Here is a 14,298-nt window from a genome sequence, read left to right as displayed (position 1 = left end):
GCATTGACCCAGCAGGTCGGATATTTCAAAATTCCCTCAGGACTGAGGAGTCTGAACGTGTATTTGTCTGACCAAACAGAAAAAAATAAATAAAAAGAGGCAGGTATTCCAGATCTGTACTGATGACAGCTGTTGCAGGAAACATGTTCCTCATTTGGTAATCTACACTTCTAGGACAGACTATACATTGTGAGGATGTGTGGTAGCATCTCCTCAAAGCTGACATCAAAGTAGTCATTAAGAAGATGCAATATATGAAGGATAAATATTAGAGACCCAAAGTGTACACTAGGAGAAGAACTTTGGTCCATAGGTCTGGGGTCCAAGAGTCTGAAGTAACACACAGGAAAGGGCTATCAAACATCAAGCTAAAAAAATGAACATTAGAAATAACACAAATCGCAGAATAATGTCAAATAGCCTTTCAGGTAGCACCGGGAACTAAACAAAACAACATCCAAACAAAACAACATGCAAACTGCTTCATAACATGATATGGGAGACAAAGGAGATGAGACATTACGGGCTGGCCTGGGAAAATGGATGCAGTCCTACTGCCAAAGTCACAAAAAGCATCTTTTGTCTTGTTTTGAGACATTCTTAAATTAGAATGCAATCCCATATCTTTATCTGCTTCCAGCTTTTAACAGATAGTTGCAGTATAATTGCTTAAATTCTACATGAGATTAGCACATGAGTAAATAGCACTGTTCCAAAGAATTTAGTAAAATAGGCAAATATCATTTGCACCATTAATGAAAACTTGAGAGTAGATAAATAAGAAGAGTGATGTTAAATTAAAATAAAACAAATTAAAATATCTGTCCATTATCCATTTGATGGTTCAGTACACAATTTCAACCATGTGACATGATCTGAAAAGAAGTGAAAGAAAATGAAAATCAAGAGGATTTTGCAAATGGAAAGAAAACAGTAGCTTTAAAAAAAAATAGTTTAAGTAACAAATGCTTAGTGAAGGGTTAAAAAACCAGAAATGTATCAAGGAAATTTAAAAGGTCACCGAGGTAAGACTTTCTTATCGCAAAAAGGTACTAAGGTAACTAAAATGGGTCAAGACAGGGGCTAAAATTGTAACAGATACCGAGGTACAATTAGGGTTGACGAATATGGGAAAGACAGGACAAGGAATGTGTATGCACAGCACACAAACTGTACATCCAGCAAAAAGAGAGTGGCTGAAAGAGCAGCTAGTAGAAAATCAGACTGTCATTTAAACCTGGGGGCAGATGTGAACCCAAGCAGATTACATGCTTGGTGTCCTGAGGTGGATTTTCTTTTTTCCCTGCAACGTGTGTGCCTTCCCCTTCCCCACCCCGCTGCTAGCTGGCATCTTGGAAATTCTGCTGAAGGGCAAGAATGGATCAGAGAAACCGTGGTGGTTGGCAGTAAAATAGGACATGCTTGGTTGTCTGTGTTCTACCTATCAAATACTTCTGCGGTGGTCTCGGTAGCAGGCAGCAGGTCTCCATATTTTAGACCGAAGCAGAATTGACCTGAACACAGCCAAGAGGTTGCTCAAATTTGGGTCAGTTAAGCATGAGAAGGATGGTTAGCCCAGGAGGAGAGGCATGCCACTGAAGTTCCTTTGGCCCAAAGCAGCTCCAGCTTATTCACATCAACTCTTACGGAATTCCTAGGAACCCCAGGGAAATTAGTTGGATGTTTTTACTGAGGACAAGAGAAAATGTGTCAGAAAGTGAATGCTGAAGCAGATCTTGAAATCAGCAGCTAGAACAATACGTGACTGATGTGGGAGTGAAGACAGGTCCAGATGGCTTAACTAGGCTGCAACCAAGCACCAAATCTCAAACACGGCTGTCTCCAGTCTTGCTCTACATTTAGTAATTTTTATATTTTTCCTTTAATTTTTAAAAATATATTAATTTATCACTATTACTACAACAAGGAGCTTAAAACAATGAATTAAGATTGTCAAAGTTCCTGTCAAAAATGTACAAATCTTTAAAATTATATCTGTAACACCCTGATGCAAACCTTAAAGCACCCTATACAGCCTATTCTCCATTTAACTGGTAAAGCACCTCAGAGCAAAAATGTGCCTGGCTCCATTTCCACTTAAGCAATTCATTTCAGGTGGAACTCCACTAATTTCAGTGAAGTTAACTGTGATTTACGTCACCATATGTGACAGCAGAATCACATCTACTATATCTTCCATAAAGAATCCTCAGTTTCCTGAACAAACTCTTTGGAGGTGCAATTTTTGCTACATTTAATGAAATGGCTAAATGAAATAATATTTTATTTTAATGAACAATATTTTATCTTAATTAAAACACCTGGACATCCTGAAGCTGTGATGAATGAATAGATCTGTAACAGCTTCTTACCCACAGTCCATCTATCTCTTTGTTCTGTGTTTTACATGCATTAAGCAGACATTTGCAAGACTGTACCTCTGATTTCTATCTCAGCATCTTACAAATTTGATGGTCTTCAAATTATTTGCTCCACTTTCATATCAGCTTGACATCAGAAGCAGGAATTTACTGCTTCAGCACACACAAGGTGGTTGTCATTTTTTGGTAATCATCTTGGTTTATCAGAATTACTACCAAGTAAAAACTCTTGGAACACTAGTCAGTTCCTACCTTTTTGCAGCAGGTTTAGGGAATAGCAGGAAGGAAGAAAAATGTTTATTTCCTCCTCTGAAAATTAGGTCTCCTTTTGATTTCAACTCCTTAGGGATGCATTCCACATTTCTGATGTGTTGGATTGTTTTGCAGCATGGTCATCCACAGTAACATCAATTGAAAAATGGATCCAACAAAACTGAGAACAAATTCACTAAGTCCAGCAAGAACTTCTTGGCAGCTCTTCCCCAGAAGTATCTATTAGTAACAGTTACTCTTTGCCAGCTGCTAGACATCTTAATCTCATTGACTAGATCAGATTTCAGGGCTATTCAACTCCTTGGTTTAGTGTCAAATGACATCCTGTCATAACTGTTCATATGTCATACCCTTTGCCCAGTGCCTTCATCTCTTCAGTCGTAGAAGCATATCCTTTGGAACCATCACATCTTATTTTACCAGTGGCTACACAGACTTAGCTCACTTGTTAACTGCTAGGGTAATAAGAATGGTAACAGTAAGCCAGTGAATGTAACTTTCAGACATTTTTCAGCAAACCCAGACTGGTATAGAAATTTTTGTTGTTGTTGTTATGTTATGCTATCTCCAGAGACATTTATTTAACAGCAGGATCTGCTTCAGGGCCTCAGCTGGGACCTTCATGCCCAACAGAAGGGGATATTACTGCATCGCAGCAGGTGCAGGCTGTAAGCTTTAAAACATCGTATCTGGTGGCCTTTAAAATTTGTTTGTTTCAGAGTTTTGACATTCACATATTCTGTACTGCCCAACCATGGTATTTCTACCATAAGTTCACCTTCCTGAGATGATCTCTTTCAGGAATCAAATGCTGTGTGTGGTATACGGAGTCTGGCTTGCATTTGGGTATCCTTGTGCCTGTTGACAGTCAGGAAGGTGACAGCAAAGAAAATTAATTATGTTGGGGAGAGAGGAAGATTTCAGAAGATAAATTTGGTCTCAGTTCACCTCATTGACAGACATCTCAGGAAACATTTAGAGTAGACAAAAGGACATCATGGAACGAATAGCAGCTGGAAGTGGAACAAGGCTGGCTTGGTGTCCTGGTTTTGGCGGGGATAAAGTTAGTTTTCTTCTTAGTGGCTGGTGCAGTGCTGTGTTTTGGATTTAGTCTGAGAATAACGCTGATAATTTACTGATGGTTTTAGTTTAGTAGTTGCTAAGTAATGTTTATACTTAGTCAAGGTCTTTGCAGTTTCTCAACGCCTGCTAGCGAGAGGGCTGGAGAGGCACAAGCAGTTGAGAGAGGACACAGCCAGGGCAGCTGACCCGAACCAGCCAAAGGGCTATTCCGTACCATGGGACTTCATGCTCGGTACATAAGCTGGGGGGGCTGGCCGGGGCCAGCTGATCGCTGCTCAGGGACTGGGTGGGTATCGGTCAGCGAGCGGTGAGCAACTGTGTTGTGCATCGCTTGTTTTTTCCCCTTTGTTATTCCTCTCTCCCTCTCTCTTTCTCATTACAATTGTTGTTATTGTATTTTAATTTTTTATTTTTATTTTATTGTATTTTATTTATTTTAATTATTGAATTGTTCTTAACTTATGAGTTTACCTTTTTCCTAAATCTCCTCCCCATCAGGGGGAGCATGCAGGCGGCTGCGTGGTACTGAGTTGCTGGCTGGGGGTTAAACCACGACAGTTGGTCTACTGTCTCATTCCTCAAATGTCCTGCAAACTTTCCCTGAAAACCAAGAGGTACTTACCCAACTTTGTGGGAACAGCTGCAAAACCAAGCTGCAGTTTCACTTGTTCTTTTTAACTTCCTACTTCATAGTCCCGCCCATATTCAACCACCTTATTAAGCTTCACTTCGTAAGCTTGAATTTATCCCAAATCCAAGCACCTTCCTCTCCTTACCTTCTGTCCTTACTTTCCTTGCAATGTACAAATTTGCCCCGGGAATCTCTGTAAGGTAACACAGGGCCAACACACTCAGGTGGAGAATATTGCCTAGTATCACATAGCACAATATGATATTTCAGAGGGATTTTTTTCATGTGGGCCTTCAAAATATTCTTTGGATGTTTTTCGTAGACCAAGCATGCCCTCACCCTTCCCTGCCGCCTTACCAATAAGCCCCGAGTAAGCGAGCAGGCAGTCAGCATAGTTCTCCTTCAGACAGCTACTAACAGACCGTGACTCAGGCTGGCAGTTTGTGAAGAAATCTGCAAGGCGAGATCTGCAACATGAAGAAAAATGCGTATCTTTAAAAATCAAGCCTGCAGGCATTCTTACCTTTCACACTCTTTTTATTTTTGGACAAGGCTTAATATTCTTTAACTTAAATGTATATTGGACACATTTCAGCTGATGAGAGTCTCCTTCTGAGACAGATCTCTTTCCAGCATCCATTTTCGAAGCCAGAACAATAAAGTGTAAGAAAACAGTTAAAAGGGACAGAACAACAGGGAAATGCCTACCTTGTACTAAAAGAAATGCTCTGCATTTTCATGCCAAAAAATAGACAAAGAGGGATTTTATCATATGAGCAGTCATGTTGGATCTGAACTCTAACTGGAGTCTGTTATTCTACAGATTCAGAACAGTTTCTGCTGTTTTACTGATTACACAAAATTGTATATTTGTGCTCAGTAGAGTCTTCTTACTACATGATTTAAGGCAGGACCTGCTTTGGTATTGCCCCTAGTTTCCAGGGAGTGGGCTTACTCCTGCTCCGGACTGTCCTGCCGAACCAGCTGGCTGAACTGGGGTGGCGGGCAGATCCAGATGGCATGGTCCCCACAGCCCCCCAGAGCCGTGGTACTGAGAATTTATTTGTTCTTGTAAAATGTCCATTTATCCGAAGTCTACAGTATTGTGCCTGGGGCTGAGAAGAAGGGAATGTGTGCTCTGCATCAAGTTTTGCGGCTGAATGGCTGTATTATCTTCACATATTTCATTTACCCCACGTCTAAGACGGGGAGAGCACTGCTTACTATCAGAAAATGCTTTAAGACTAGGACTGAAACTGTACTGCAATTAACAGATTACTACCACATTGCAAAACGAGGGGGGGGGGAAATAAAAATAAAAGGGCGAGCAGTCAGGAACTCTTCTGGTTATTTGTGCTTTAAAGCCACATAATGCTCCCATTCAGGTCTGTAACATTCGAGAGGCATCACTGAGGTGAATCAAGGTCCCACACCTTCCAGCTGCTCTCCTGCCCATCCTGCCCTGCTCTCCTCAGCTCCACTACTGCTGTCACTTGGACCTGTAAACTTGGAGCAATGATTTTTGTTTATTTGTAAAGTGTCACTTAGACCTTTGTCTCCATGAACAAAATTATTTAACCTTCCTACTTCAACCTACTCTTCTGTGAAAAAGGGATTAAAATGTTCTTTTGCATATAACAGCTCACAGTGATGTTTCAGGATCAGGTGTTTAATCTTTGCACAGCCCTCTCAAAATCAGGATAGTATAATCTATGAATTTTCAGCATTGCTCTAGCATTATGTAGATATGCAACATAAATGCTCTTTTTCAGTTTTGCAAAGAAAACACAAAAGTTAGCAGAAACAAGTGATTTGCAAGTTATTTACTTTATTTGTTTACATGCTCCAGAGATTAATTATCTTTGTTTGCTTTATTGTTTTGCCTATCTCGGAATGGGATTGGATGTACATCATTAATTGGCCTGAAAGTAGTGATGGGCAAACTTCAAAAGGTTCACAGGCTTAAGTTTGAGAAAGCATCCTATAAATAGACTGTATGCAAACTGCACCTGAATCTATCTGAGTTATTCTCATGACCTCTTTTTAGTTCCATCCCTCGGTAACTGTACTGACACCAGAAAATCCATGATTGCCATCAAACCACAGTCAACTGTAAGCTTTTCACCCCTTCCTTCCCTCATTTAACCATTTAACCTTGAGACAGGCGTTTGTACCCAATTGCTTTTAATACCTGTAAAAAGTCAAGCTCTCTACTGATCCTGCAAGATGCCCTATATGTATACATAAATTTCTAAATTTCCATAAAATCTCTACTTTGCTGGTGAATATATACTGTACCTACCAGGGAACACACTGAGAAGAAATGGATTCCAAGGTATGGGAAGAGATAAATAACAGCATCACAAATAAAATCTGGACAAGGAAACCCTATGTCACTGCAGTGATTCCTCTCAGTCAATAATTAAGATCGTGGCTTGGATCCAGCTTTCTGAGCAACTGTGAACAAAGACAGTTGACAGTTTCTAAGGTTTTCACAAATTCTGCTAATACCTGGATGTAAGTCTGTTTAAGGGCAGAATACAGTCTATTACATCTATCTAGTATGAAAAATCTTTGCCATGGTAGACAGAGCAAGCGTGTGGTACGTGTGATATTTTTGCATTTTCTTTTTTAAAGTAGCTCCTCAGATTTAGATTTCATTATTTATGTGACCACAAACAAATCTTTTTGGAGATGCAATTATATGGTCAGCATCCTGATAATGCTGAAAACATTTCTTGCAATCATTTCATCATTCTTAATTGTCCAGTTCTCCCTTAGATTATTAGGTGCATTGGTCCAGAGATCAGTAATACATACCTCTTCTCTAAATGTTTTTAAGGACTAATAACTATGGAATAACACCAGTCAATTACTAGCCAGTCTGCTTAAAGAATGTATTTGTTGTAAACCCTAAAGGAGGTTAAAAATTGCTCTGCTGATCTCTTTTGCATACAGCTTGATTTCTATGTTAATTTTGGAAAAAAAATTGTGGTCATAAAAGGTAATGATCTGATAATGTTGCACATTTAAGTTTTCATAAGCCAAATATAGTTCAGGTAGCTCTGGTCCAAGCATTATTGGACATCACCATAACAACCTCCTCCCTAATGAGTCATCTAAACTTCATACCATCAAAGTTCTCACTCTCTCCTGAGCTGTTAACTACACCTGATATTTACGTGGATTCATTTCCACTGGAGATAAAGATAAGGGCAGCGTATAAAAATGGAGAGAGACCTCCATCCAGTATTTTCAGCAAAGGTCTGCTGCTGAACACTTGCTGAAGATCTAGCCCCAAACATTTCCAGTAGACTGGCACTGATGAAACTATGCTCATCAGCCATACCAAAACGGTGATACTGCCATGTATCTAGAGAGAGAGAAATTAGCTGAATTAGAAACCACAGAAGTATTGCACATGCTATTAAAAACTGTCTGGGTAAAAGAGACAATCCTTTTAGGACGCCGAAAAAGAGCACCTGGAAGATAGTGGTCCTATAAAAAAATACACATATACTTAGGGTTAACTTAGTGTTCCTTCAGCAGGAAGCAACTTGTAGGTGGTAACTTGTGGGTAACCATCTGACCCATGACTGAGCAGTTTGGTAATCTGGAGCAGAAACAGCTTGCACCATGTGTGCCTCCAGCTGTGCACAATGTTACATGTGCAATGTACATACATGTTAACTACTGCTAGATGGCTGGATAGCGACAGGCAGTTTTACATGGCACATAACATGCAGCAGGACCACATTTAAAAAGAACTATTAATTTCTCTTTCTGTTGAATCACAAATCCTCTTTGTGCAGAGCAGCATTAATGTTTTTTTTTTTTTCTTGCATATAAAAAAGGAACTGAAGAGAACCACCCAGAAATCTTCTTCCTAGGAAGAAAAAAAAAAATAAACATCTTCTCTTTGTAGGGCAAAAAACCCACAAATTAAATGAGTCCTATCTTAGTGCTGGAAAATCTCCTCAAAGTAAACTGCAGATCTTCGGGAAAGCTTACTTTAATATTTTGTATACCACTAACTGGAAAAATAAGAATAATCCTGTTGGCAAATTCAAAGAAAATCTGCTCAAACAACAGCCAGCCTTTCTGAGAAGACGAGAAAAAAAATCCCAAACCTGCTATTCTCTAATGCTTTGTGTTAGCACCAGTAAAATGATTTGTAACAGTTAAAAATACAAAGAAAACAAAGTTAATTTGTTTTCCTTGTGATAGTGGTTCTTCAAATACTCAGCAGGATAAATCAAAACTTTCAAATTTTGCTTACCAATAACCTTTGTTAATAGCAGTATTGTGTTTAATCTGCATATAATTTTTGAGGCAATTTGGTTTGATATTAGCACAGCTTGTTGCATAGGCAACATTGATTAGATTTTCACTGATTTTTATTCTCAAGGTTTTGTAAAAGTTCTTTGATGTTCTGAAGTTATCTTTGATATTTATCAGTTCTCCCTCTTTAAAGCCGGTCAACTCCGATTCAGTACTGGTGCAATATTTAGAAGCATGATGTAAGTTGCAGAAAATTTCTAAAACCCCATTTTTAATTTGGATCCGGTGGAAATCACAGCCTATTGGAAAGCAACTCTACAAACCAGACATATGAGTCGTCCCCAGGACGTACCCCTATTGCCGGGCTAGCGGGTGCTGATTTTGCTTCTTTTGCTCTCTCTGGTTGTACACATCTGCAATTGCTGGTACACAGGGACTGAGCCTTGAGAGCCTCAGATCTCCCTTATCGCTGCCTTTGCATTAGTGATCTTCAGACCGAGAAAGACACTGAATCCTTGTCTCCCACTGACCGCGCACATGTACGCGGCAACGTCCGAGCGAGCGGTTACAACCACCGGCCCCATTAATGGGCGCAGGGAGCGATGGCTGCCGTCCTCGGCACTCACTCGGTGATGTTACTGATGTTAGGTGAAGTCACTGCCAGCCACCTCTCTTTACCTTGCTGCTTGTGTTTAGGTACCTATTTATGGCTCGACAGCAGTAACAGGAAGAGTAGGTAAATGCCAAAGCTGAGTGACTGGGGTGGCTGCACTAATTAGTCAAAGTTGCTCTAGTGTCTAGACACCATTTGGCAGGCACCGTATAGTCACGTAAGGTATGTACTGCATCAATATTCAAAACAGAAAGGAAGTATAAATCTGACACTGAAAAAATTCAGACTAAGCCAACGAATATGTGTCATAGTGATAAATAACACCATTATAGGGAAAAAAAAAAAAAAAACAACCAACCAAGCCAAAGTACTTCGTTCATGGGGGTCAAATGCAGTACCCTCCGCTGCAGCTACAAGCAGCTCCTGTGTAGCTTGGGTCGCTGCTACTTCTGCTGGGATGCAGTAGTAGCAAGAGGGGTTGGTATGTGGCCAAACTAATGGCTTCATTGTCGGAGGTGCTTTTCATTTTCTCTTTTGTTTCATAAACACACAGTGAGTGGGCAGCAAAAAAATGAGGCAAAGGCTACATTAGAAACTCCATCAATCGGTGAGCCTCAAAAAGCCTCGAAGCAGCTCCGTCCCAGGAGAGGTGATCCTCCCAGCACTTAGTGATATAACTTTGACCCATTTTTCGTTCATTCAAAGACACCAGAGCCGTGTAATACCAATACATCTCATACCTCCTGAGTTATGTACACACACTACTGAGTGCCCATGAGCAACTACAAGTTCTGACAGCTTTTTAAATACATAGATACATTAAACGGCAACTCCACTAATATTTTTCAGCAAGATTAGTTTTTCTTTGGCTGCTACCCTCCTCAAACAATGACAGCGTCTGGCCCCTGAGGGCACTACTGTCCCTACCCACCCCTGTGGCCTCCCCTACCCAGCCTATGGCCCAGGACCCCATTACAGCAGCCACCCCCATCCCCAGTGATGCTGTAGGACCTTGGTTTCCAGCCCCCCCCAGCCCTGCCCTGCCCAGCCATGGGCCCCACTGAGCCAGGTCTACCCATGGGCTGATGTCCCAGCCTGTCCCCAGGCAGGTGCCCAATACTTGGGCTGCCCCTGGCTGCCCTGCTCCCTGGCCAGGGTGGTAGGACCAGCCCTGCCTGAAGGGTCCTGCCCTGCCTGTCCCAGGGGTGTCCCCATGGACCCCAGGGAGCCTGTGGCTCATGCTGTGCCCTGACACACAGCTCCGCGTTTGTACCTTTTGGGAAGTGGGAAGGAAGAGTAAAAAAGTAAAGTTTGTTTCCCAAGACATGAATATTGAAAGCAGCTTCTCTCACAAGAGCTGGTCCAAACCTTTCGCAACACTGACAGAAATCATTACAGGATCCTGGACCCCAAACTTCAGCTACTAACCAAAAGAAGCTGCTTTTCAGCTGGGTTTGCTGCTTTTTTTTTTGTTTTGGTTTTTTGGGTTTTTTTGTTTTTTTTGTTATTTTAGTGACTGACAGCTTAAGCCCCAGCAAATATTTGATTCTGAATTTGATTTATCTCTAAAAATTGTGTTGTTCATTTGGAAGTAAAATACAGACAATCCCCAATTATACAGCAGCAGCCTATTTGGATTGTGGAATAACTGGATACAGAAACAAACACCAGAGACCACACAAGATTCATTCAGATGCCTGGTAACATCACAAATGCTTTCTCAGAGCATCAGGCACAGACACAACAGCCCACAAAGCCGGTTCCTCCAGCCGAGCACCCACACTCGACCCAATCTGGCCAGCTGACTGCCTGTACCGTGATGTTACCCAGTGTTTTCATTTACCGGAGCCTTCTAAACATCTAGTACCACAGGTAATGGAGAGCTATTAGAAATTCAGTCATGCAAAATGAGTAATATTTCCAGCTATGCGTATCTATAGCTTAAAATTAATAGTACAAACATTGTGTTCTTTCTATTCTATTAACAAAACTCATTTTTCTGAGTAGCAAGTGTTCTAAAATAAACATACCCCATACCCATGTTCTATTACTGTATTTTATGCAAAGCAAGATAAAGTTATATACTCTTGTTAATACAATCCTCTTCCCTTCCTCACATCATCTGCTGGGGACCTGTTAGATCTTTTTACACAATGTCTGCTACAGAAAATCAAAAGAACTTAACACTAATCTCACAGTTTATCAATGTTAGTTAAATCCTCTTAAGTGACTCAAGATCATGCTTGAGTGTAATTTTAATTTAATATATAGGTTAACATACAGACCTCCTTTGGGTTTCAGGAAAACTACTAAGCTCAAATGTGATTCTAAACAAATATGATCTATTTGCAATTGGGTTATACAAATGGGTTTATACTACTGACCTTTTGTGTAATAAAACAAATTTTGAAAAATACGGTGCAAATCCTGAGCACAGGGTAATGCAATAAAGAATTAGAACAGTGATTCTCAGATGCTGTGACACAAACCAGAATTTTCTCTTCTGTTTGCAAAAAAATTACCTCACATCGTTTTTGAGAGGCCTGTTTGAGAGAACATCTGGAAAGCATTCCACAGGAAATCAAACCTATATTAAATATGTTTTGCGGGGCTCTGTTTCCTTGCATAGACTTTAAGCATGCATAATGTGTTTCTGTCTTCTCAGCTGCAAAGAAAACACTTCTCTGACAATCTTCTACAAAATGATAGGCTGAAGTGTCAGTCTGTGATTTCTATCAGGGGATGCTGGTAAGATTTCTATTTTGTCTGTCTCTGTACCAAAGCTCTCCAACAACATGCACAAACCCACTAGCTGCTTTCCCAGTATCATGAATTTGTGTATTTTCATTTTATTTCATTTCCTTTATGCTGTTTAATTTGAAGCTTCTAAATCTAAATGACTGTCATGTTTAAAGATGTCCAAGCCTTAGAGTGTCTCTTGATACCATGTTATTCAGGAAAGAACTAGTGCATTACAGATAGAGTTGTTCTCACTTCATTAGCTGGGCAGACAGGAATGTCTTTGAATTACAGGCTAGAAACCTAAGAAAAACATTGTCACTCTCAAAAAGCAAGCCAAAGAAATTAGTGCCACCGCAAGTCCTTGAGTGTGCCACTGGATGCTTAGGTGTTTATTAACAACTATATTGTGAGTACACACTGAAAGGATGCAGTTCCAAGTACCTGAGAAAGACATCCATGACAATAATATTCTCTATAACCACTTGAATAAACTAAAATAGAATATTGCTGGCTCAAGCATGAAATTTGTGGAGTTTGGAGACAGAAATTAATCTTAAAAGTCCAACACAAGCTCTCTCTTTACAAGAAAAGCTTCTGTTGGCAGTTGCACTGGATCATCAGTTTTCCTAAAGTTATGTAGGGATGCTTTTTGCACAGGAAAATCCCTCAGTGGCACCACAGTATGTGTGATGCATTCCTGAAGGGAACAGTTTCACGTCCCTTTGTCAGAGACCTGGCTGAGAGAAAGAAAGGGTGCCCAGTGTGTGGCCTTGTACTCAGTTTTGCGGGGTCTGTAGGCACTCAGCAAGGCTGAAACTCATCCTGAAGCTACCCTACAAACTACTCTGACTTCAAGAGTAAGACAACAAAAGTCAGAACTACAGCAGATAAAAGCAGATTAGAGTCTTTTATGTGAGCCCTTTTTTTCCATGCACAAAACAGCCCCATCAAGCAACAAGTCAAAAAGTTCTGACACTAACAAACCAACCTAGCATTGATCTTACTCAACATGTTTTACGTGGATTTAGATGCTATATGGATATATAATGCTAGTACAAAAAACACTGATTTGTGGTATAAGATTGGATAATAAACCATTTTTATCAGTTAAGGATGATGTAGCTGTCTTAAGAGGATTTTTTTGTTTCCACTGTCAAAAAAAACCTGAATGCAGCTACTGAGGCTGAGAGCTGACAGTCTGTGATATATCCAGAGGTTTACAGAAGTTACTCTGAAAGACACTGTCCATTCTGAAGAATATTTTGCAACGCTGCATGATGGCCAGTTACTGAAATTTATCTCCAGCATTTCTCAATGCCTAATTAGAAAAGGCAGCATCATAACTGAGAGGACAACCACTGTAACTTATGCTTGAATTGGAACAAAAGCAAGCGAACTCAATATTCAAACAATACGGTTGTCATTTAAGAGAGTTCTTAGTCATATATGCTTTATAATAGAAAAGGTAGCTTTAATGGCTTATAGAATGTGCTTGAACAACTATAGTGTAAGCACCAGCATGTGAATGTAAGGTCATCTATTAATAATCTTATGCATGGGTCACAATCAACTCACACAGAAAATCTTTATTCAACAGTAAACACACACCAGAACACTTTTTCTGTGTCACTTGTTTTAAAACCAGCAGATAATCAAAGCATAGGAAACAACCACCACCTCTGCCAAGAAGTCTTTGCGGATACTGGTACATTATTTAAATCTGGCTTCAACTTCAGAACAGTTACTCCATCAGTAACATGGTAGTGCTTAAAACATAATGAAAGCAATGCAATTTCTATTCAGTAAACATTAAAATGCTAAAATTTGAAAATATGCGTGTGGCTGTCAGTTGCTCAGTTGAGAAACAAAGTTTTATTTTAGTTCCAGTGCTTACATTTTCTTGCAGCTATTTTAATAGATGAACTGCCATCAGAAATATTCTCTCACTGGGGCCTGATGTAGAACGATATAAATAACCTTTACAAAGTCCAGCATAATGGAATGGTAAAATCAGTTGACATTCTTTTAATTAGCACTGCCTGAAGATTTACCTACACAGAACAGGAACAGCCAAATTCATCCCTGGAATAAATCCACACTGAAGTCACTGATGTCAGAGGAAGTACACTGGGAATGGGTTTGATATAATAGCTCTGTTATTTGCATTAAACTTAGGGCAGCTTCTTGCCTGTAGCATATACATGGTTTGAGGTAAATGAGAAAACGTTTTGATTTATTAAAGAAAATGCTAGTATGTGATATATACATCCTTTTATTTGCCCCAGAAAGAGCAA

At 40.0% G+C, this 14,298-nt stretch overlaps 1 protein-coding gene across 1 annotated transcript in view; it reads right to left on the bottom strand.

The window, feature by feature from the left end:
* Positions 1–14,298, bottom strand: part of GFRA1 (GDNF family receptor alpha 1) — a 133,016-nt gene that overhangs the window by 22,882 nt on the left and 95,836 nt on the right. Inside the window, exon 5 of the mRNA XM_040606637.1 lies at positions 4,708–4,835. Within this exon, the coding sequence (XP_040462571.1) occupies positions 4,708–4,835 (128 nt within the window). The remainder of the gene's footprint in view (positions 1–4,707; positions 4,836–14,298) is intronic.

This window comes from Falco naumanni, chromosome 9 (genome assembly GCF_017639655.2).
Source record: "Falco naumanni isolate bFalNau1 chromosome 9, bFalNau1.pat, whole genome shotgun sequence".
Classification (NCBI taxonomy): Eukaryota; Metazoa; Chordata; class Aves; order Falconiformes; family Falconidae; genus Falco; species Falco naumanni.
The sequence above is the reverse complement of the archived record's forward strand: the minus strand, read 5'-3'. Positions and strand labels throughout refer to the sequence as shown.